Source organism: Aquarana catesbeiana, linkage group LG04 (assembly GCF_042186555.1).
Source record: "Aquarana catesbeiana isolate 2022-GZ linkage group LG04, ASM4218655v1, whole genome shotgun sequence".
NCBI lineage: Eukaryota > Metazoa > Chordata > Amphibia > Anura > Ranidae > Aquarana > Aquarana catesbeiana.
Window position 1 is genome coordinate 17,840,105 of NC_133327.1, and position 26,444 is coordinate 17,866,548.

A 26,444-nucleotide genomic window follows, 5' to 3' on the forward strand; every position below is an offset into this window, starting at 1 on the left:
GTGATCTGGGCAGTTCTTTAACAGGACTCCAAAGGGGCTTTCTCCCTCCTCCGACAGCACCCACTGTGGTTTCTGGCTCTCCTGTTCCTCTGGGGAGCCCAGGGCCTTGGGAAACTAATGTCAAATTTAGAGCTAGAGGAGCAAGGGGAACACAAGTTCCCCCATCTCCCACCCCCCGTGGCTAATGGACCCGGAAGCGATGTTTATTATGTGTATAAGCGAAGGAAACAGCTAATCAAGCACAGTCTGTGCTTAATTAGCTACAGTGGAGGGCAGGGGAGATGTTGGAAGTCTAATAGACACCTGATGTCTTTATGAAGAGGACCTGTCACCTGCCCAATGCTATCACAAAGGGGTTTGTTGACCCCTTGTGATAGCAAGAAAGTTAAAGCGGAGTTCCACACAAAAATGGAACTTCCGCTTTTCGGAACCCTCCCCCCCTCCGGTGTCACATTTGGCACCTTTCAGGGGGGAGGGGGGTGCAGATACCTGTCTAAGACAGGTAATTGCACCCACTTCCGGCGTAGACCCCCATGGGAGTCTATGCCTCTTCCTGTGCCTCCGCGCTGTCTCCTGGGAAACACACAGCTCCCAGGAGAGAGCGGGGACCAGTTACGATGCGCATGCGCAGTAGGGTACCGGGAAGTGAAGCCGCAACGCTTCACTTCCTGATTCCCTCACCTAGGATGGCGGCGGTAGCTGCCGAGAACCGAGCGGGTTCTCGGCGTCGCCTGTCGACATCGCTGGACCCTGGGACAGGTAAGTGGCCATGTATTAAAAGTCAGCAGCTGCAGTATTTGTAGCTGCTGGCTTTTAATATTTTTTTTTTTAGGTTGATGTAGGTGGACCCCCGCTTTAAATGAAATAAAAAAAATTGTCATAAAATAAATTGAAAAAATAATATCACCCCCCTACACACGCCAATGCAAACACATGCATCGGCATACAGGTGTATGTAAGCATAAATTGCACCACACGTGTGCGGTATCTTTGTGAGTGTCAGAGTAAGAGTAATAATTCTAGGGCCATAAACCATGGCTAACTCAAAACTGATGACCGGTAAAGCGTCACCTATGAATGATTTGGAGTGCCATCGTTTTTTGTGATTTCACGGGCTTTCACAATTATAAAGCTTGATTTGTCTTGTATCTATGATAAAGAGGACCTGTCCTAAAATGCTTCTAATGTAACAACAGTGGTGAAGTGACGACTAGATCCGGCCAGACAGCATTGTGCTCAGTGGCGGCTGGTGCTCAAAATTTTTGGGGGGGAGCAAACAAATTGAAAAATACTGAAACCCTCCCCCATTAATTGCAGCCTCACTGTGCCCATCAAACGCAGCCACGTGTGCCTATTATATGCAGCCACTGTGCCCATCATATGCAGCCACTTTTGCTCATCATATGCAGCCACTTGTGCCCATCAAATGCAGCCACTTGTGCCCATCATATGCAGCCACCTGTGCCCATCATATGCAGCCACTGTGCCCATCATATGCAGCCACCTGTGCCCATCATATGCAGCCAACTGTGCACATTATATGCAGCCACTTTTGCTCATCATATGCAGTCACCTGTGCCTATCAAATTCAGCCACTTGTGCCCATCAAATGCAGCCACCTGTGCCTATCAAATGCAGCCACTTGTGCCCATCAAATGCAGCCACCTGTGCCTATCAAATGCAGCCACTTGTGCCCATCATATGCAGCCACTTGTACCTATCAAATACAGCCACTTGTGCCCCTCAAATGCAGCCACATGTGCCCATCATATGCAGCCACTTGTGCCTATCAAATGCAGCCACTTGTGCCCATCATATGCAGCCACTGTGCCCATCAAATGCAGCCAACTGTGCCCATCATATGCAGCCACTGTGCCCATCAAATGCAGCCAACTGTGCCCATCATATGCAGCCACTTGTACTCGTCAAATGCAGCCAGCTAGGAAGACAGTGGCGACAAGCGACAAGCAGATACAGCCCGAGGGGCCTGGGGGTGGGGAAAATGCATCCCTGCCCAGCCCGTCACTGCCACCCAGCACTTACCTTCAAAGGTGCCACTCCGCTCGTCTGAATCCACCGGTCGACTCCACTCCCACTGTGGCCGGTACACCGGAAGTGACAAATGCTCAGTGATGTCCTCTCCTCCGGTCCCACAGTCGACTCCCCTCTCCCCCCCCCCCACACATGTCAGTGTCAATGAGGAAACAAACACCGCCCACTGTCCTCTCCTCCGGTCCCCGCTGCGCCAATGCTAGCCAGTTAATCTGGCATATTAGCAAATCAGAGTAGAGTGGGGGTGTTTGTGTCCGAGCGCCCCCTATTCACGGGCCGCCACTGATTGTCTGTGCTGTGTGGCAGAGCTGCGTAAATCTCAGGGATGGATGGACAGAAGTACAAATCCTTTGGGCGGGTAAAGCTTTTCACCGGAGTTCAGCCCTATGAGAGTATCCAGAATATATAAACGGTTATTCACGCCAAGACGTCAAATGCAGGAATAAAGCGAGCTGGTGGGATGAGCGCTATTAATATTCTGCATTAGGGAGATAAAAAGCAGAATGTCTCCCGGTGCGTCTTCCAGGAAACCTTAATGTGGAGATTATAGACTATTAGGAGCAGCCGCCTTCTGCGCCGTAGAATTATGGCCGAGGTTCGCTCGTTCATTTACTCCACGGCTGTCTTTTTATGAGCGCGTTTTATGTGAGCGGCAATGAGCGAGATATAAACTCCTTTGTGGCGTTTGGCTTGTGTGCGCCATTCCTGAAGCCAAGGGCCCCGGGATCCTTTTTGTTGTGCCGATTACTCAATCCACCTTTCAAGGGTCCTATTAGTGTTATCGGAGGTGTCCTTTGTGTGCCGGCTCAGGAGCTCTCATGTTTTCCTCCATTCATAAAAAAAAGTTTCAAATCCTCTAAAGCAGGGGTGTCCAAACTTTTTTCAAAGAGGGCCAGATTTCATGAAGTGAACATGCGTGAGGGCCGACCATTTTGCCTGACTTTTAAAATTAAATGCAAATGAAATATTTTATGCAAAGTTTATTGCAAATGGAATACTATTCATGTCGTAACATTGATGACAATATATGATGATATATAATATATATATCTTCTCTTCTCAGGGTAACAATGAGCTCAGGCGTGTCATGTTTAAAAAAAAAAATTATATATATATCTCTTCTTTAGTCTCTGACCAATCCCCAAGCACCTCTCGGTGTAAAGGATGAGCTTGAGCGTTTATTATTTTTTTAAATAATAATCTTTTCTTTAGCCAGCCTAATCCACCAGTGCCTCTCACTGACTGAAAGGATGTGGCCCCCACTTGGAATTTACATATATATCCATCTGTGCCCCCCCAAGTATATCCATCTGTGCCCCCCCAAGTATATCCATCTGTGCCCCCCTAAGTATATCCATCTGTGCCCCCCCAAGTATATCCATCTGTGGCCCCCCCAAGTATATCCATCTGTGCCCCCCCAAGTATATCCATCTGTGCCCCCCTAAGTATATCCATCTGTGCCCCCCTAAGTATATCCATCTGTGCCCCCCCAAGTATATCCATCTGTGCCCCCCTAAGTATATCCATCTGTGCCCCCCCAAGTATATCCATCTGTGGCCCCCCCAAGTATATCCATCTGTGGCCCCCAAGTATATCCATCTGTGGCCCCCCCCAAGTATATCCATCTGTGGCCCCCAAGCTCAAGCATGTTATTTTTTTTTACTGTGAATATACCTATCTTCTTTAGCTGAACAAATCCCCGAGCGCCGTGCTCATTGTTAAAAGTCGATGTGCCCGAGCCTGCAAGGAAGAAAGCTGACAGCGCACAGCGCCACCGCCAATCACAGGCACTGTGACATTTCCCCGATCTGCGGACTGCAGATGCAGAGATCGGGAATAGTCACAGTGCTTGTGATTGGCTCTGCGCGCTGTCAGCTTCATAGCGGCTCGGGCACATTGACTTCTGAACACGCCCAGCCACACCCCCCCGGCTCATCAACAATTAGCCCGGCGCTCAGGGATTTGTTCAGCTAAAGAAGATATATTCACAGCAAAAAAAACATAACACGCTCGAGCTTGGGGGGCCACAGATGGATGCATATGTAAATTCCAAGTGGGGGCCACATCAAACCGGAACGCGGGCCGCAAATGGCCCGCGGGCCGGACTTTGGACATGCCTGCTCTAAAGGAAGACTCCGGCCTTCCCTTCAGTCTTGCACGGTTGTACCGGATCCTCTCCTCTACCGATATCACTTACTCTGATTTCACTGCACACTGTGAGCTTCTCACACTGTGCATTAGAAGCTGCAGCAAGTCAAATGGAGCCTGCCTCTTCCTGGCTGGAGGACATCCAGCATCACCAAACCCTTTCCTGTCCCTGCCCCGCCCCCACCCCGCCCCTACCCCGCCCCTTTCATTCATGGGATTTCAGTTCTTTCAATCATGGAGGGTGGGCATGACATGACCTTGGTAGTCTGTATGCAAATGCAATGCCTAGGAACACCGACTCCTCCAGACTGACACCCACATATTAAGACATGTTGATATTTGCCTCAGCCTAAGCTATGTACAGCACCCCGCCAGCCCTTCCCATCAGCCATGACTGCCTGTATTGCATAGAACACTGGTCTCCAAACTGGGGCTCTTTGCATGCTTCACACTGACACCAATGATGGGGCACTTTTTCTAACCTTAATACCAATGATGAGGCACTATTCCTCCTACTAATACCAATGATGGGGCACTATTTCTCCTACTAATACCAATGATGGGGCACTATTCCTTCCATTGATACCAATGATGGGGCACTATTCCTTCCATTGATACCAATAATGGGGCACTATTTATCACGCTGATGAGGCACTATTACTCCTACTAATACCAATGACGGGGCACTATTTCTCCTTTTACAGACTACAGGTGCCACTGTATGTAATTTGTTTTTATCCCACTGACTATTATTCCTTCCATTGATACCAATTATGGGACTCTATTCTTTCCATTGAAACCAATGATGGGGCACTATTCCTCCCATGAATACCAATGATGGGGCACTATTCCTTCCACTGATACCAAAGATGGGGCACTATTCCTCCCATTGATGCCAGTGATGGGGCACTTTTCCTTCCACTAATACCAATGATGGAGCACTATCTCTTCCGCTGATATCAATGATGGGGCACTATTCCTTCTTCTGATACCAATGATGGGCCACTATTCCGCCCACTGATGCCAAATGATGGGGCACTTCTTCCACTGATACCAATGATGGGGCACTATTCTTCTCACTGATACCAATGATGGGGCACTATTCCTCCCGCTGTTATCAATGATGGGGCACTATTCTTCCCACTGATACCAATGATGGGACACTATTCCTCCCACTGATACCAATGATGGGGCACTATTCCTCCCACTGATACCAATGATGGGGCACTATTCCTTCCATTCATACCAATGATGGGGCACTATTCCTCCCACTGATACCAATGATGGGGCACTATTCCTCCCACTGATACCAATGATGGGGCACTATTCCTTCCATTAATACCAATGATGGGGCACTATTTCTCCCGCTGATACCAATGATGGGGCACTATTCCTCCCACTGATACCAATGATGGGACACTATTCCTCCCACTGATACCAATGATGGGGCACTATTCCTCCCACTGATACCAATGATGGGGCACTATTCCTCCCACTGATACCAATGATGGGGCACTATTCCTTCCATTAATACCAATGATGGGGCACTATTTCTCCCGCTGATACCAATGATGGGGCACTATTTCTCCCGCTGATACCAATGATGGGGCACTATTCCTCCCACTGATACCAATGAGGGAGCACTAGTCCTCCCTCTGATACAAATGATGGGGCACTATTCCTTCCACTGATACCAATGATGGGACATTATTTCTCCTTTTACAGACTACAGGTGCCACTGTATGTACTATGTTTTTATCCCACTGACTGGGGCATTTTCTATTGCCTTCTGGTTATAGTCCAGCCCCCTTAAGGTCTATAAGATAGTAAACTGGCCCATTCTTTGTAAAGTTTGGAGACCCCTGGTAGCACAAATGTGTACTTTCAGGTTCCCTTAGTTTGCTGTTTTTGTTGAAACCAAATTGAAATGTATTTTTACTATAAGTGAGTCATCTAGCTTCTCCGGTGCTTTATATTCCATCACCCAGCATCTAGGGGCGAAGCTGCTTTCCAGCCTGAGATGAGAAATTGTATTGCCTGTCACTCGTACTGACAAGCAGTGTTCAGTCTTGACCCATCGCTGACTTCCTTTTTGATTTAAACTTGATCTGGTCTTGTCTGCACACCTGATCCCCCCTGTGACGCCGAAGCCATAGCAGAGCCCGCTGACCTTTACTACGAATCACTGATGCTGGATCGATTACTGTGTTAGTGTGAATTGGGGGCATAGAACTGGGTGGCTGTGTATAGTTGTGACAGCACAGTGACAGACCAGTCCTTACAGTAAAGAGAACACATCTGTATAGGCAGATGATAACTCTTTGAACATTTGTAATTAATGCACAGTATTATAAATTAAAGCTGAAATGTAATTTTCTTTAATTTGCCTTCCCTGCCCCCCCCCCCCAGTCAATGTGCTAATAAAAATGTTATTAAAACCTTTCCATTTTCATTGCATACTTTATTTTAGACCCATTAATTCATTACTGTGCCTCTGATTTTCTATACAATGTAAGGAACATTCTTCCCACTGACCGCCAATGTAAGGAACATTCTTCCTACTGATCACCAATGTAAGGAACATTCTTGACCACTGATCACCAATGTAAGGAACATTCTTCCCACTGACCGCCAATGTAAGGAACATTCTTCCCACTGACCACCAATGTAAGGAACATTCTTGACCACTGATCACCAATGTAAGGAACATTCTTCCCACTGACCGCCAATGTAAGGAACATTCTTCCTACTGATCACCAATGTAAGGAACATTCTTGACCACTGATCACCAATGTAAGGGACATTCTTCCCACTGATCACCAATGTAAGGAGCATTCTTCCCACTGATCACCAATGTAAGGAACATTCTTCCCACTGATCACCAATGTAAGGAACATTCTTCCCACTGATCACCAATGTAAGGAACATTGTTCCCACTGACCGCCATCGTAAGGAGCATTCTTCTCACTGATCACCAATGTAAGGAACATTCTTCCCACTGATCACCAATGTAAGGAACATTCTTCCCACTGATCACCAATGTAAGGAACATTCTTCCCACTGATCACCAATGTAAGGAACATTCTTCCCACTGATCACCAATGTAAGGAACATTCTTCCCACTGATCACCAATGTAAGGAACATTCTTCCCACTGATCACCAATGTAAGGAACATTCTTCCCACTGATCACCAATGTAAGGAGCATTCTTGACCACTGATCACCAATGTAAGGAGCATTCTTCTCACTGATCACCAATGTAAGGAACATTCTTGACCACTGATCACCAATGTAAGGAGCATTCTTCTCACTGATCACCAATGTAAGGAGCATTCTTCCCACTGACCACCAATATAAGGAACATTCTTCCCACTGATCACCAATATAAGGAACATTCTTCTCACTGATCACCAATGTAAGGAACATTCTTCCCACTGATCACCAATGTAAGGATCATTCTTCCCACTGATCACCAATGTAAGGGACATTCTTCCCACTGACCACCAATGTAAGGAACATTCTTCCCACTGATCACCAATGTAAGGAGCATTCTTCTCACTGATTACCAATGTAAGGGACATTCTTCCCACTGATCACCAATGTAAGGAACATTCTTCCCGCTGATCACCAATGTAAGGAGCATTCTTCCCACTGATCACCAATGTAAGGGACATTCTTCTCACTGATCACCAATGTAAGGAGCATTCTTCCCACTGATCACCAATGTAAGGAACATTCTTCCCACTGATCACCAATGTAAGGAACATTCTTCCCACTGATCACCAATGTAAGGGACATTCTTCCCACTGATCACCAATGTAAGGAGCATTCTTCCCACTGATCACCAATGTAAGGAGCATTCTTCCCACTGATCACCAATGTAAGGAAAAATTCTTCCCACTGATCACCAATGTAAGGAACATTCTTCTCACTGATCACCAATGTAAGGAACATTCTTCCCACTGATCACCAATGTAAGGGACATTCTTCCCACTGATCACCAATGTAAGGAACATTCTTCCCACTGATCACCAATGTAAGGAACATTCTTCCCACTGATCACCAATGTAAGGAACATTCTTCCCACTGATCACCAATGTAAGGGACATTCTTCTCACTGATCACCAATGTAAGGAACATTCTTCCCACTGATCACCAATGTAAGGGACATTCTTCCCACTGATCACCAATGTAAGGAACATTCTTCTCACTGACCACCAATGTAAGGAACATTCTTCTCACTGATCACCAATGTAAGGGACATTCTTCCCACTGATCACCAATGTAAGGAACATTCTTCCCACTGATCACCAATGTAAGGGACATTCTTCCCACTGATCACCAATGTAAGGAACATTCTTCCCACTGACCACCAATGTAAGGAACATTCTTCTCACTGATCGCCAATGTAAGGAACATTCTTCTCACTGATCACCAATGTAAGTTGCAATTGTGTCACTGATCCCCGATATTGTGGTGCTAGCTTGGGTTCCCCAAAACCTGAAAATTATTTTAAGGGTTCCTGTGGGGAGTAGATAAAGGCTGTCCTAAGGTGATCAGATATTTTGCAGATCCTCAACAATCTACAGTGTTATTGCTATAACTATGAATAGCCAGTTATATAATGAGCGGTTAGAACATATCCAGCCTTTTTTTAAGCAGTCTACCGAGTTGACTAGGAGTAGCTCCTGTGGATGACTTCTCAGTGGCCTTACTGTAAAAAAGACTTTCCATATGCGGAGATTAAACTTCTTTCCCTAGAGGAGATAGGAGTGCCCCCTTGTCCCCAGAAGTGAAAGACTTTGCCCCAATTTTACAATGTGGCCCATTGATGTAGCTCTACAATTATACTTCCTAAAGTCCATCTCTGACCTAAAAGTAGATGAATCAGGACCTGGCCTGTCACACGGCTTTGGATTTAGGTGAGTATTTGGGCCATAAGAATCTCGGTGGGGATTATTGAACACAGCTTTGTAGGGGAATACATTTTCCCTTGATGTCATGTAGTTTGGGGAGGGGTTGGGTGGGCGCAGCATTGGAGAATTAAAAAACTGGGGAGAACAATGGCCACGCGAACCGCCTTTACTATTATCCTATATAGTATATTTCAGAACAGGAGAAACGGCTTTTAGCACTGATATTTTTCAGGATAAAACATATCCGCTTATTCTTCTATCATTTCAAATATAATAAGGAAGACCCTTAATAATTCTCGTACATAGCACACATTTGTTTTGCTTTTTTGATTTAGTGGTTCTGCCAGTAGTAGCTGAAGTCCATATTATTTCTAGGATGATAGAAAAAAATAATAAAAATGTAAAATAATAATAAAAAAAAAAATGAACAAACAAATTTGTCATCACTTAAAAAAAAAAAAAAAAAAACAATGAAATACAACATCATTTTTTTTTTTAAGACAAACAAGGTTTTCTTTTAGAAATATGGTCCTTGCAAAAATGATTTTATTTCTTATGCAATCCATAGATAAAAGAAAATTAATTTGATGAAAAAAAAAATATACTCATTTTTTTTATTTTGATTATTGTTAGTTTTTAAAAAAAAGTATTGTTGCTGCAGTTAAAATGTATAATTTTTATTTTTTATTTTGCCCTGTTTATAATGGCAAAACTAAGAAAAGCACTTTTTTTTTTTTTCTATTTCGACCATTGTTCATTTTTTATAATTACTATTATACATGATTTATATAGCGCCAACAGTTTATACAGCGCTTTACAACTTGAGATTTTGTTAAAAAAGTGTTACTGTAGATAAAACGTAAACATTTTATTCTATCATTTGTCTTGTTTACAATGAAACTAAAAATTATACTTTTGGTACAAAGCATTGCAAATTTATTTATCTTTTTTTTTTTTTTTTTTAAATGCAACACCAGAAAAAAAAACGAATTAAAGAAATTATTAAACATTAAAAAAAATATTTATTACTGGTTAGTAGAAAGATGTAAACATTTAAGAAAATAATAGTTATGGGGAGAAGGGAAAGGAGTTAATTAGCACAGATCAGGGTAAACACAAGCCATACATGCATGGATTGAAATTCAGCTCTGAGTTCAGCAGAGACAAGCAGAGAATTTCGCCCAATGTATGGGCAGGCTGGTTGTACAGCAGTTGAGCTACCGATCGACTTTTGTTCAACCACCTTGTTGGAAAATTTCCACTCGATCAGTACCGCTGGCTATAGTCGTCAGTGCTGATCAGTGTATTCTGATAGAGGATTCCCCCATAAACCTTGAATGTGTGGATGGGGAAATTGAGTCATGTTTTTTCATTCAACCTGCTGGTTTAAAATAAAAAATAAAAAATGAACTGATACCATATGCACAAAGCTCACATGGTCAGATCCCCTGATCTGCAGATGAATGAAACAGAGTAACGACAAAAGCAATAATGTCACTTTGTAGCTCTCAAACCCAAGACTGAATAATATTTATAAACACTGCAACTCAGGTCTGCCATTAGGAATCATGGGGCCCCATACAGCCTCATCTGTCCTTGGTCAATCATAGCCCAACGGCCACATGTACTGTAGATATGTCCCTTGTATATGTGGGACAGTGGGGTGTGGAATTCCTCCGTCACTTATGGTTGGGCAAGGGTGGATAACAGCTTCCTGGCAGGATCACTCAGGTGGGTTTGGACAAGGAACCAAACATGCCTGCGCTCATACCTGAACTCAAGTCATAAAAACTTGGAAAAGCATATTAAAAGATACAAGAAGTTCCAATGATATATTAATTCCCATGGTTTTGAAATGGGATGTCCAACAGGCTTATATAATTTTGATGGCTAGGTGTCCCCAAAGTTTGGCCATATATTGTATATTTAATATGATGGTACTTGCAGAATCCCTGTCGGGACTTCCTGGACTCCTACTCCAAGAATACCTACCCCGGACTTCCAGAATCCATGCCAATGATACTCGCAGAATCCATGCCAGGGTAGAGTTTAGCGTCCACCTTTCCATATTTTATGAAAAGGTGACCTAACCATGTAAATCAGCGGTCATCAACTCCTGTCCTCAGGACCCACTAACAGGCCAGGTTTGCAAGAGAACTGAAATACATCACAGGTGATATCATTTGCTGCTCAGTGATTGCAGTATTCTAGTCTGCATCTCCCCCAAGGTAATACATAAAACCTGGCCTGTTAGTGGGCCCTGAGGACAGGGTTGATGACCACTGATGTAAAGGGCATACACCCTTTTTTCTTATCACAACAAACATTGTCCCGGGCACGGGGTATGCTGTACAGCTATAATCATGGGCTCCCAGGAACAGCACAGCAGGAGGAGTAGAGGGGTTTCATTTATATAGAACAGGGATCTTCAAACTACGGCCCTCCAGCTGTTGCGGAACTACATAACCCATGAAGCATTGTAAAAACTCTGACATTCACAGATATGACTAGGCATGATGGGAATTGTAGTTCCTGAACAACTGGAGGGCCATAGTTTGAAGACCCCTGATATAGAATGTCTTTTTATGGCATAGTATAAAAGATAGGAGACCAGTAGTTTAGTATGACTGGGTCTCTGAGCATCGTCACGTATACCTAACAACACCAGCTTTAGGGATAACGGAAGTCTCAATTGTAACTGGGTGTTAGCAAAAAACTTCCACCCAGAATGGAGATGCCTTAGAGCAGCCTTTCTCAACCTCTTGAACGCAGAGGAACCCTTGAAAGGACTTTCTGGTGTCAGGGAACCCCTGCAAAAAATGACTATATCTAGAATTTATGATACATTAGTGTAATGGTCAGTGGGAAGAACGCTCCTTACACTTGTAGTAATTGGGAAGAATTATCCCTTACAGGTGGCTAAAAAGATCAATGGTGTCAGTGGGAACTTATCCAAGAGGAAGAAATTGCTCATTGCTCAAGGAACCCCTAACAAACTCTCGAGTAACCCTAGGGTACCATGGAACCCCTGGTTGAGAAACCCTACCTTAGAGCAAGCCCAAAACATATGAATAAATGTTCCCAGATTCACCAAGCAGCAGGAACAAAGGGGTGAACGATCGGGATATATTCTGTGTAATCATGTAGGGGTGTAGTACACTCCTTAGAGGATATTACCAGTTTGGGGCAGTCCTCCCAGTCTAGGCTTGATATAAAGTATCAGCCTTTGAAGAGGTCCCACAGGTGATCAGCCTTTGGAGAGTCAGTACTAGGAAAGGCGATATACAGTGAGGATAAAGGCTTCTGAAGATCCTTTTGGGACAATAGTTTTTCAACTGGGCCAGCCTGGAGGATAAGCATACACTGGGTAGCACTCTCACCTAGCAGTAAGAAGGGTCGCTGGTTCGAATCCCGACCACGACACTACCTGCCTGGAGTTTGCATGTTCTCCCTGTGTCTGCGTGGGTTTCCTCCGGGTACTCCGGTTTCCTCCCACACTCCAAAGACATGCTGGTAGGTTAATTGGATCCTGTCTAAATCGGCCCTAGTATAGGTATGAATGTGAGTTAGGGACCTTAGATTGTAAGCTCCTTGAGGGTATAGGGACTGATGTGAATGTATAATATATATATGCAAAGCGCTGCGTAAATTGACGGCGCTATATAAGTACCTGAAATAAATAAATAAATAAAATAAATATTACCAAAAGTATTGGCACGCCTGCCTTTACACGCACATGAACTTTAATGTCATCCCAGTCTTAGTCTGTAGGGTTCAATATTGAGTTGGCCCACCCTTTGTAGCTATAACAGCTTCAACTCTTCTGGGAAGGCTGTCCACAAGGTTTAGTAGTGTGTCTATGGGAATGTTTGACCATTCTTCCAGAAGCGCATTTGTGAGGTCAGGCACTGATGTGGACTAGAAGGCCTGGCTCGCAGTCTGCACTCTAATTTATCCCAAAGGTGTTCTATTGGGTTGAGGTCAGGACTCTGTGCAGGTCAGTCAAGTGCCTTCACCCCAAATTCGCTCATCCATGTCTTTGTGGACCGTGCTTTGTGCACTGGTGCACAGTCCTGCTGGAACAGGAACTGTTCCCACAAAGTTGAGAGCATGAAATTGTTCAAAATGTCTTTGTATGCTGACACCTTAAGAGTTCCCTTCACTGGAACTAAGGGGCCAAGCCCAATCCCCGAAAAACAACACACTCCTAAACCTGGTGGACAGCCTTCCCAGAAGAGTTGAAGCTGTTATAGCTGCAAAGGGTGGGCCAACTCAATATTGAACCCTACAGACTAATGCCCCGTACACACGGTCGGATTTTCCAACGGAAAATGTGTGATAGGACCTTGTTGTGGGAAATTCGGACCGTGTGTGGGCTCCATCACACATTTTCTATCGGATTTTCCGACACACAAAGTTTGAGAGCAGGATATAAAATTTTCCGACAACAAAATCCGTTGTCGGAATTTCCGATCGTGTGTACGCAAATCCGACGCATGCTCAGAATAAATAAAGAGATGAAAGCTATTGGCTACTGCCCCGTTTATAGTCCCGACGTACGTGTTTTACGTCACCGCGTTCAGAACGATCGGATTTTCCAACAACTTTGTGTGACTGTGTGTATGCAAGACAAGTTTGAGCCAACATCCGTTGGAAAAAGTCCTAGGATTTTGTTGTCGGAATGTCCGATCAATGTCCAACCGTGTGTACGGGGCATAAGCCTGGGATGCCATTAAAGTTTATGTGTGTGTAAAGGCAGGTGTCCCAATACTTTTGGTAATATAGTGTATGTGGAACTGGGGTCTTAACTGGAAGTGTATAAATACCAACCAGCCAGGTAGGTGGTACATAGAGGAGAGTTGTGAGAAAGAGAGCAAGGTGCCAGCTGGCATGCAAAATCATAAGGTTAGAATTACTTTAGCAGGACAAATTATAGAATATGATTTATACTTTTTATCTGCTGTAACACTAATTTTCTTTTTTCTTTTTGCAGGCCGGCTGCCCTAAACGAGATCCTCATAAAGTGGTTGGGGGAGGTTCACACGCCGCCTGTTTCTTCCAAACTCTGAGCGCCAGCTCTCCGCTCCTCACGCACACCAGAGTCTGCCTTGGTCAGCCGCAGCGAATTCTCTAATTCCGTAACCTGAGACAATGCGGAGCTCGTTAATTGTCCGCCGGTTATGCAGCCAATTCAAAAAGTCATTCTTATTAACAAAGCCTTATTCCGGAGAAGCGGCTCTTTCTAATGAACGTTTTCGATAGATTCTTTTTTCAACAATTAACCTCATACCTTGTCATGGAAACATATGGAAGAAGCTGATTATGAATAATAATGTGTTGTATCCAATTAAATAAAAATTGTGAGCAAAGGTATGCCTGTTCATGACAAACAAAAGGAAAAATAGATTTCTGCTGAGCTACCGAAACATTGAGAACATCCAAAAATAGACCCGATGGGCGGCTGTCACATGGTTCGCCCGTCACGCCTTTCGCCCCGAATGATGCGGTCTTTAATATGATGTAATTGAGGGCAGCCTGACAAGTGAAAGAGGTGACAGATTATATAAATTATCTCACAACCATATGTCATCTGTATTTTTAGATAATTAGAGCGATACATACAATATATATATATATATATATATATATATATATATATATAAATTTATATAAATATATATATATATATATACATTATCTCACAAAAGTGAGTACACCCCCCATTTTTGTAAATATTTTCTTCTATCTTTTCATGTGACAACACTGAAGAAATGACACTTTGCTACAATGTAAAGTAGTGAGTGTACAGCTTGTATAACAGTGTACATTTGCTGCCCCCTCAAAATAACTCAACACACAGCCATTAATGTCTAAACCACTGGTATCAAAAGTGAGTACACCCCTAAGTGAAAATGTCCAAATTGGGCCCAATTAGCCATTTTCCCTCCCCGGTGTCATGAGACTCGTTAGTGTCACAAGGTCTCAGGTGTAAATGGGGAGCAGGTGGGTTAAATTTGGTGTTATCGCTCTCACTCTCTCATACTGGTCACTGGAAGTTCCACATGGCACCTCATGGCAAAGAACTCTCTAAGGATCTGGAAAAAAAGAATTGTTTCTCTACATAAAGATGGCCTAGGCTATAAGAAGATTGCCAAGACCCTGAAACTGAGCTGCAGCACGGTGGCCAAGACCACACAGCGGTTTAACAGGACAGGTTCCACTCAGAACAGGCCTCGTCATGATCGACCAAAGAAGTTGAGTACACATGCTCAGCGTCATATCCAGAGGTTGTCTTTGGGAAATAGACGTATGAGTGCTGCCAGCATTGCTGCAGAGGTTGAAGGGGTGGGGGGGGGTCAGCCTGTCAGTGATCAGACCATACGCCGCACACTGCATCAAATTGGTCTGCATGGTTGTCATCCCAAAAGGAAGCCTCTTCTAAAGATGATGCACAAGAAAGCCCGCAAACAGTTTGCTGAAGACAAGCAGACTAAGGACATGGATTACTGGAACCATTTCCTGTGGTCTAAATAAAAATAGGTGGTAGTTGCGCTGTGACAAAGGGAAAAAGAGGGGGTGGGAGTGAGAGGGACTAAATAAAGTGCATAGAGAGGTGAAAGAAATGACCGAGGTAAATAAGCCAGGCACACATAAACCTTATAAATACTAGATAAATGAAAGTGCTAACATGAGTGAAAGAAACTGCAAAAATGTAACAAAATAAACATATATAACAATATATAACAATGAAAATGCAATAAATAAGTCCAAGTAGGTATGGGCTAGTATCACACTATCACATAAGTGGCAATTCAAACGAGCTGTAAGTGACAAATCCACAGGAGTGAGTAGCTGTCAGTCCCACCACCAAATAAAAAAACTCCCAGATAAAAACAGTTCCAATGATAGGGGGGGCGATCTTTAGTGGGGTCACCTCCGTGTTCGTAAGCCGCTTACCTTACTGCTGTAAAGGCATACAGCTTGTGTTGCAAGCAGCTAGCAGGCATAGAAATCCCATCCAGTTATACAGATAATGGCGGTAGTAGATGTGCAGGGCGAAATATAAAAAGACAAAAATAGACAATATATAGTGTAACTCCATGACGGCCAAAGTGGGAGGGGAGCAAGACACAGAAGGGGGTGCACTCACTTTTTTAAAATGAGTGTGGGCGTCAATCCACGAGCGCCGAGCTCGTATGCCTCAATAGGTATCTTCAATCTGTCCCCGCTCCCAGCTCATCAATGCTTTTTCTAAGCAGCAACTATGCAGGATAGACTTCTTGCAAGCATTTGGTTAATAGCATGAGAAATGTTGTTGGTGTAAGTTAGTCATACTTAATAATAGTAAGTATTATTTTTAGCTGGTATTCTCAAACAAACCTCACACTTCCCACATTGATGCTTTATGGATCTGTAGGGCCACAGGTGCAATGTGCTGTGGTCTGATGAGACCAAGATAAACTTATTTGATTCAGTTGGAGTCAAGCGTGTGTGGCGGCAACCAGGTGAGGAATAAAAAGACAAGTGTGTCTTGCCTACAGTCAAGCATGGTGGTGGAAGTGTCATGGTCTGGGGCTGCATGAGTGCTGCCGGCACTGGGGAGCTACAGTTCATTGAGGGAACCATGAATGCCAACATGTACTGTGACATACTGAAGCTGAGCATGATCCCCTCCCTTCAGAGACTGGGCCGCAGGGCAGTATTCCAACATGATAACAACCCCAAACACACCTCCAAGATGACCACTGCCTTGCTAAAGAAGATGAGGGTAAAGGTGATGGACTGGCCAAGCATGTCTCCAGACCTAAACCCTATTGATCATCTGTGGGTCATCCTTAAAGGGAAGGTGGAGGAGCGCAAAATCTCTAACATCCACCAGCTCCGTGATGTCATCATGGAGTAGTGGAAGAGGACTCCAGTGGCAACCTGTGAAGCTCTGGTGAACATTACATTAGACATTAATGGCTGTGTGTTGAGTTGTTTTGAGGGGACAGCAAATTTACATTGTTATACAAGCTGTACACTCACTACTTTACACTGTAGTAAAGTGTCATTTCTTCAGTGTTGTCACATGAAAAGATAGAATAAAATATTTTCAAAAATGTGAGGGGTGTACTCAATTTTGTTAGATACTGTATATATATATATATATGTTAATATAGTTAATCTGTTAGAAGAAAGACACAAGTCCATCTAGTTCAACCAAATATAAAAAAGAACATTGCGGCCTCAATCATATCTTAGTATTTTATTTCTATATATGTATACATATATTTTATATAGCTGCAACATACTTTAAAGTGGATCTTTTAATAATTTTACAGGTCACTAGCTGCAGCAGACATTTGTGAACACAACCAAGAACTGCACAGGCACCAGGGTTTACAGGACTGTGTCCTCTCTGAGCTGGATCTCAGTTCAGGAAGTAGATGGTGACCCTGGATGATGCCTGTACAAAGATAGGGCTGTCTTTCAGGAAGGACAAGCACATTAAGGATTTGTCAGGGGGAGTACTGTGATCTCTGTGAGAAGTAATAACCTAACTCAATATTTAGCATGCATAACAGAGAGACATTCCAGGAAAGGCAGAAGCATGCCTGAGGCTGTTTGGAAACACAGGTGTCACCAAGGCACTCAGGGCGCACTAGAGTTACAGGGTGGCTGGGTGACACAAGATGAACAGGGTGACACGGGAGTAGAAGGGTAACTGAAGACTTAGGAGTTACTAGAATGTCAACATCACTGCAGAGGCTGGGGTCACTGGAGATGCTGGGGTAACTTAAGAGTTAGAAGTCACTGAGGTCACCAAAGACACAAGAGTTCAATAGTCACTGAAGATGGTAGCATCACTTAAAACATAAAAGTCTCTGGAGGCCAGGGTTACTAGAGACACTGGAGCACAAGGGTCAGTAGAGACACCGGGGTCACCGAAGACAAATGGCATTAGAGGTACTGGAGATACAGAAGTGCAGGGGTAACTGGAGACATAGCAGCGTAGGAGACGTTGAAGCCTGAAGGGCACCCAGGAGTCCCTGGAAACACAGGAGTGCAAGGGTCAGTGGAGACATGGGAGTGCAGGGGTCACTGGAGACATATGAGTGCGGAGGTCATTGGAGGCATGGGAGTGCAAGGTTCCCTGGAGGCACAGGAGTGTAGGGTTCACTAGAGACAAAGGAGTGCCGGGGTCACTGGAGACACAAGAGTGCAAGGTTCACTGGAGACGCAGGGGTCAGTGGAGACATGGGAGTGAAGGGTGAGTGGAGACACGGGAGTGCAGTGGTCACTGGAGACATGGGAGTGCAATGTTCACTGGAGACATATGAGTGCGGAGGTCATTGGAGGCATGGGAGTGCAAGGTTCCCTGGAGGCACAGGAGTGTAGGATTCACTAGAGACACAGGAGTGCCGGGGTCACTGGAGACACAGGAGTGCAAGGTTCACTGGAGACATGGGAGTGCAAGGTTCACTGTGGAGACAGGAGTGCAGGGGTCACTGGAGATATGAGAGTGCAAGGGTCAGTGGAGACATGGAAGTGCAGGAGACACTGAAGCCTAAAGCGACTGCAGGAGTCCCTGGAGACACAGACGTGCAGAGATCGCTGGAGAAATAGGAGTGCAAGGTTCACTGGAGGCACAGGAGTGAAATGGTCACAGGAGACATGGGGATCCAAGGTTCACTGGAGACATGGGAGTGCAGGGGTCACTGGAGACACAAGAGCAGAGGTCACTGGAGGCAAGGGAGTGCATGGTTCACTTGAGACACAGGAGTGCAGAGATCACTCTAGAGACATTGGAATGCAAGGTCCACTGGAGACACAGGAGTGCAGGGGTCACTGAAGACACAGGACTGCAGAGGTCACTGGAGATATAGGAATACAAGGTCCACTGGAGACACAGGAGTGCAGGGGTCACTAAAGACACAGGAGTGCAAAGGTCACTGGAGATATAGGAATACAAGGTCCACTGGGGACACAGGAGTGCAGGGGTCACTGAAGACACAGGACTGCAGAGGTCACTGGAGATATAGGAATACAAGGCCCACTGGAGACACAGGAGTGCAGGGGTCACTAAAGACACAGGAGTGCAGAGGTCACTGGAGACATAGGAATACAAGGTCCACTGGGGACACAGGAGTGCAGGGGTCACTGAAGACACAGGACTGCAGAGGTCACTGGAGATATAGGAATACAAGGCCCACTGGAGACACAGGAGTGCAGGGGTCACTGAAGACACAGGACTGCAGAGGTCACTGGAGACATAGGAATACAAGGTCCACTGGAGACACAGGAGTGCAGAGGTCATTGGAAACATGGGAGTGCAAGGTTCACTGGGAAGACAGGAGCGCAAGGGTCAGTGGAGACACAGGAGTGGAGGGGTCAATGGAGACATGAGAGTGCAAGGTTTACCAATGGCACAGGAGTGCAGGGGTCACTGGAGACGTGGGAGTGCAGAAGACACTGAAGCCTAAAGGGACTGCAGGAGACACAGAAGTGCAGGGGTCACTCCAGACATGGGAGTGCAAGGTTCACTGGAGACAGGAGTGCAGTGTCACTAGATACATGGGTGTGCAAGGTTCAGTGAAGGCACAGGATTGCAGGGGTCACTGGAGACATGGGAGCACTGGGGTCACTGGAGACATGGGAGTGCAGGAGACGTTGAAGCCTACAAGAGTTGGAACCCACAGAGGAGGCTCTGAAAACTGGAACTCAAGGTGCACTGAGGTGTCTGAAAAAGAAAGTGCAGGTAAATCTAGAAGCAAACATGGGCTATGGCTATAGGCTTAGTCATACATTTTTTAAATGGTGAGCAGCTTGTTGTCTGGCCCATTAAGGTTATGTATGTCTCCTGAGTGGCCACACAGGAATTTGGGGTAAAACCTGGACTTGTCAGCAAATGCATGCTAGACAGGGGACTTTGGATCGGAACAGTGATTCACCTCAGCAGGTGGTGAGCTTACCTCTGAAGGAAGGCTTGCAGAGTTAATCCTAGAAATAGGCTTGCCACTCCTGAGGCTGCTGTGAGCTGCATTGCACACAGCAAAATGAAGAATAAACAATGGAAAGAAAGATCATTAAATATAATGAGAAAAGTAGAGACTGGGAAGACTACACAGATCAAACGTGAGAAGGGATGAAGATGTCAGAAGAATACAAAGCGGGCTGATTGTGAAGGGAGGTTTTTGTTGAATACTGATAGGTCTCTTCCACAATTACCATGAAATGGATCTTCTTCTCACTTGAAGCGTGCTTTTTAAGCCTTTCAGGCTCTTGGTAAAAACTGGAGATGAGAAAATTCTGACTGGGAAGAGAAGTGCGATCGATAGAAGGCAAATAACTTCACACAGACCCTCGATCATTGGTAATGAGCCTTACGTTAGAGCCACTGAGCATGACCGGTGGTAGCCTTCAAAGTAAAAGGAAAGGGTTCGAAAACGTGTCAGCTGGCTAGAGACCAAACACACATCACAAGACAACACAAGATCTCCCTGCTCTGTTCCTTCTGTTACCTTCTTCATTACATAAAATAAATATTAAACTCAGCACAGGGATGGTGGGAACCCCTCATAATGGGCACAGCAGGTGTACAGACCTGGGAACTCAGCACAGGAATGGTGGGAACCCCTCATAATGGGCACAGCAGGTGTACAGACCTGGGAACTCAGCACAGGGATGGTGGGAACCTCTCATAATGGACACAGCAGGTGTAAAGACTTAGGAACTTAGCAAAGGGATGGTGGAAGCCCCTCATAATGGGCACAAGAGATGTACATACCAAATCTCAGCACAGAGATGGTGGTAATCCCTCATAATGGGCACAGCAGGTGTACAGACCAAGAAACTCAGCACATGGATGGTGGGAACCCCTAATAATTGGCACAGCAGGTGTACAGACCCGGGAACTCAGCACAGGGATGGTGGGAACCTCTCATAATGGGCACAGCAGGTGTAGAGACTTAGGAACTTAGCAAAGGGATGGTGGAAACCCCTCATAATGGGCACAGCAGATGTACAGACCAAATCTCAGCACAGAGATGGTGGGAACCCCTCATAATGGGCACAGCAGGTGTACAGAGCTCATTCTCGCCGCTCACATTATTTTGGCCTCTAAATTCCATATTCATACCAGAAATTCAGTGCCTCTGATGGAAAGTCAGTTAATCACTGGCATTCATCTATTTTATAGCCCCCTTTAGTGTATTGTAGTTCCATAAAGAGAAGCAATTAGCGTGTTACCACTAAAAAACCTTCCTCCCAGGCGCCTTATTCCATGCATCTCGGGTCACCATTCATCACATCGATAATCCACTCTCTGGCAGCCTTGCCCAGGAACGTACTGCGTCTATTGACCGCGCCTGGTCCAACTTTTATTACTGACACCCCCCTTTACCCCCTTTCTTCAATAGGAGTTCATTCTAGCTTTGTGCAGCTGATATAAACTGCCATCGCTTAATGAAAATAAATCAGATTGGAACAAAGAAGAGGAGCTATCGCCCATTCCGCACAATCAATACCCCCTCCCCCGTTCGTAGCTCATAAATCAAAGTGAAAATGCCCAAGAAGCGCGAAATAGCGAAAGAAATGTAACAGATGGACTCAATACAGAACTGAGAGACAATTACATTTTATATAAATAAATTGTATATATATATATATATATATATATATATATATATATATATATATATATATATATATATATATATATATATATATATATATATATATATATACACAGTTGTGCTCAAAAGTTTGCATACCCTGGCAGAAGTCACCCAAATGGCCCTGATCAAAAGTTTACATACCCTGGAATGTTTGGCCTTGGTACAGACACAGAAGGTGGTGCACATACAGGTTAAATGGCATTTAAAGGTTATTTTCCCACATTTGTGGCTTTTTAAATCACAATAAAGCCTCGTACACGCGATCGGATTTTCATCAGGGAATTGTGTGATGACAGACTGTTTGCCTAAAATCCGACCGTTAGTACGCTCCTTCAGACAATTGTCCAACTTTCCGCCAACAAATGTTGGATGGCAGGCTAGTAAATTTTCGGCGGACAACGATCTGTTGTCAGATTTTCCGATTGTGTGTTCACAAGTACGTCAGACAAAAGTCCAAAGTACAAACACGCATGCTCGGAAGCAAGGACAAGCCGGAAGCGGTCGGTCTTGTAAACTAGCGTTCGTAATGGAGATTTAACATTCGTGACGCGGCAAATTATGAATTGTCGAAATGCAGCGCACAATTCTCTTCTTCTTTAATTGGATAATAATGAAGCTGCTTTGCTGGTCAATGGTGATACTGATGGAGTTATGGCAAACATATTTGAAAATTCTTTTGTTTTCCAGTGATATCAAGAATAATAATATTATGCTTGTTTTTTTTTTGTTTTTTTGCCACTATTATAACGTAGTTTTTAATCTCAAAGATACAACTATGTTGGTGTCCCTTGTTAATTTTACATTGTAGTTTTGAAAATGTACTGGTCTACTCCCAAACTGTCATTTGACATAGCCAAGTATTATTCTACACAATTTTTTTTTTATTGTGCATTAAAAAAAGAAAACAAATAAAATTAGACATGCTATTTGCCAATAGAACTTAACCAAAAAGTGCATTCTATGCATCCAAAAATATAGAAAATATAACAAATCAAATCATTATTCAACCAAAAAATAAAATAATAATTAGTAAGTGTGGAAGGGGTGAAAATCCCCAGACCAGCGGCCTTGTTGGGGGTCTTGGGGCTGGTATTGCCATTGACCGTCATGCTGCTGTTGTGGGTGGGGGTTGCTGTGGTGGGTGGGTTGGCTGTGGAGGTTGTGTATTTGGGCCCACAAAATCACATAGGTGGGTGGTGGCATAGATCTCGCCCGTCGCTCCCCTGTTGAGGAGCTGCGGGATGAGCTCATCGCACCTTCTCCTCTGGTCACCGGCCATCCCCCTTAACCTATTGGCTGTCACCACGCCAAATCCCGCGCACTCATCTGGGTCAGTATGGATGAGAGTAGTGGCCTGGCTGAGGAAGGAAGCTGTGGCCTCGTCCAGATACCTGCTCTTCCTGGCCCTTTTAGCAGGAGGGCGTAGGGGAGGTGTCTGGGACTCTGTCTGGCCACAGGCTCCTCCTGACTGACACGTTCCTGTGTATGAAAATGGGACATAATTAGATTTTTTTTTTTTAGGGTTTGTTCATCAATCACACACAATTTTGATCTCCTCACTGTTGCAAATTGAATGTGGACAAATAGCAAAAACTATCATTCTGACCGCATCATTTTTCATTCTTGTTCAAATCATTTTTAGGCACTACTGTCTATTGATATGAAAACCACTTTGTTAAGGCAGAAATATTTGAATAAAGTCTAGTTATCATCATTGAATTTTTGGATACAAATATGTTCAACAATGCTAGACCTGGGTCAAGCTGGGCTCCTCCAAATCTTTATCCTGTGCAGCAGGACCTGTGTGGACCTCTGGGGCTGTGGCCTCAGCAGATGTTGAAGGGAGCGTATGACAGCAATGGCCTGGGTTCTGTCTGGTCGGTCATGTCATGGCGGAGACACTTTAAAATATTATTTTTTTTGATTTAGACTTCAGCTGAGTCGTCACTCCAGGAGAGCACTCCCCAAAAGAAATGGTTGATTAAGTTATATGATCCATTGGAAGGCTAAAGTCAAAAAACAGAACTCGTGTTGAAAACATGAATCTGATACGGAACCAACTGACAATGGTCAAAATGTGTGTTTTCAGACCCAAAGTACAAAGCCTTTAATTAAAGGAAAAGCTTGGGTAAATAACCCCATTGTTTCAGAGGATGAGATTGCCTTTGAGTAAGAGCCCCATGTTGACTCAGCTTCCCCTCAGACAATGAATGAGATACGAGGTTAATGATATATCAAAAGGACAAACGGACACAAATCCCTGAACAGTAAACACTCAATGTGTGACTAAATTGTCTGAAAGGAGAAATTGTTTGGACAGCTAAAACCCTGATTTAAATATTTTCCGTAAGCATGTCCAAAGTTAATTTCAAATGTTCTAGGAAGACATTCAATTCCTGTATGTATGTGTTCTTTTTAAATATATGTGATCATCAGTGATTCAAAATGCTATATTAGACCCCAGGTCACAGATACGACCATAATTTTAATATCCACTGAACCCATGAGTAATCTGCCATAAGATAGAAATATACATTTTGATATAGAACAAATAAAGAATTGTGTTTAGATACCCATCATTGTTGTAAAGACACAGAAACCGTGACCACATCTACATGAAAACACCCATATAACATGTGTTGTCCCAAGACAAATAGATTTTCATAGGATATGCAGGAGTCATGCATTTATCCATATAAACATCCATTTTTGTGTGATATTGATTAATCAAATTTATACTAAGCGTATTGTATTTTGTACCAATTTCCGGGGTCCCTGAACAACATAGATGTATATTTATAAGCCCCAATATATAGGTAGACGCCAATTATGAGAGAGGACATATTTTCTTTTAATAAATAATTCAGAGCACATTTTTGTCCTCAGACACAACTTGTGGCTGAAGATGATATTACCTGGACTCACCAGGCAAATCATTGAAGTTCTCTAACCAATCAAGAATAAAGCCAAACCTTCTGGCTGAGCTTATGAGAATTTTATGAGCTTATTGTTCCAGATGGTATGATGTGAGGGCCATAGAGAGAGGATCACAGACCCACACGCTGGATAACCCCCTAGATGATCAAGAAGTCTGCTGATATTTGACCACTCCCCCTCTTGCTGGACCTTGTGACTGGAACCACTCAATGTACTTAGATACTGGCGGACATCTTCCCCTTTTAAACTGTAGGTAAGATACAGACCATACAAATCTTGATTGTCTTTTTCTCTCAAAATTGTAGGGATTATATTTTAGAGTTTATATATTGACATTATCATATGCTGTATGTAGGGTAGTTTATCACTATCATCTGCCCATATTGATTGTCTAGGCTGTGTATTATTGAAGCTGTGTTTGGGGGAATTCAGACAAACTTGTATAACATCAATTTAAATTTCTGTGGTCCCAGGGAGAGTATTATTGCCCCATTCAATTTTAGTAAGCTCTGTTGGTTTAATATTTCTTTTAAATTGTCAATATGTTTCTGTTGACTCCGTGAGACATACTTTGGATTCCTTCCGGCCGGAGAAATTCAGAGGACTGTTTTCCCGAGCGACAAGGGGTATTGTGCTCTTGAACGTAAAGCGCAATTACCGCACATATTTTTCTAACAGAACAATTTGGGCTCCCCTGAATTATTTGTATATATTAAGAAATATTGTTCCATTGTTGATGTTTTGATAATGTGTGTATGAAATATCAATCACCAAATATTCCAGTTCTGTTTGAAATTGTATAACTATACTTGTTAATTAATAAAGTCAAATTATTTACTTATTAATTTTGTTGGTAGATATTTATACATTGGTAAGAGATCCCCATAAACAAACTCAGGAAAGGATTGTGGTATGTACTGATTATCTGAACTAAGTTCACAAATTTACTGTAAGGTTGGAGGCACTGAAAACAAAACACTGAGATCTTAATTAAGATTCCATACCACACTCACAACAGTCAAAAAACGCAGGCTGTTGTAATATAACAGCCTGGAGACATATAGGTCATCCGCTGCTGCTCCAGATCTCTACGAGTCCATGACCTTGTTGTGCTCCCTTTTAAAAGTACTCCTCAGGTTGGAAATTTTGTTCTTGACATAGTTGATGTCTGCCCTGGGGTACAAAGGCTTCACCAACTCGAGCAGTTTTTCCAGCGCTGCCTTCCTCAAGATTTTATTGGAGTAATCTCAACTCCTGGCCTTCCAGAGACAGGGCAGCTCCCAGTACAGGTCGATGAATTGTGGTAAAAAAATCAGGCACTGTAAATTTATCCACCATGCTAAATAACATGATGCCTGCAAGACAGAACACAAGACAAACCATAATGTCTGGCTTAACTCACAAGCTGGTCCCAATATAGGCCTCAATCTAAGCAGTATAGGCCACTAACCACCTATGCCCCAAATTCAAATTGTCCCTTCCTTTTATGGCTCCTTTCTTGCATTTGTGAGCGAACGTCCTTCCCTCCAAGATCGTTCCTATGGCCCTTCCATCGACCATGCGTTCTGGCTTTATATACACTGCTCATGCTTCAAACTCTGCTCTCAGTGCGTCATGATGCTGGGGCGTGACCATCTCTCTTCTGCATGTGACACACACGGCGGAACATTCGGGAGGGACAACATGGCAGAATCGGCGGAATACAGGCATCCCCGCGGTGGTGGAGCTCAGA

General features: G+C 43.9%; 1 protein-coding gene across 1 annotated transcript in view; it reads left to right on the forward strand.

Moving 5' to 3' along the window:
* EPHX2 (epoxide hydrolase 2) overlaps positions 1-14,485 on the forward strand; it is a 154,315-nt gene extending 139,830 nt beyond the window's left edge. The window contains exon 19 of the mRNA XM_073624886.1: positions 14,110-14,485. Within this exon, the coding sequence (XP_073480987.1) occupies positions 14,110-14,185 (76 nt within the window). The 3' untranslated portion in view covers positions 14,186-14,485. The remainder of the gene's footprint in view (positions 1-14,109) is intronic.
* The last annotated feature ends 11,959 nt before the right edge of the window (positions 14,486-26,444 follow it).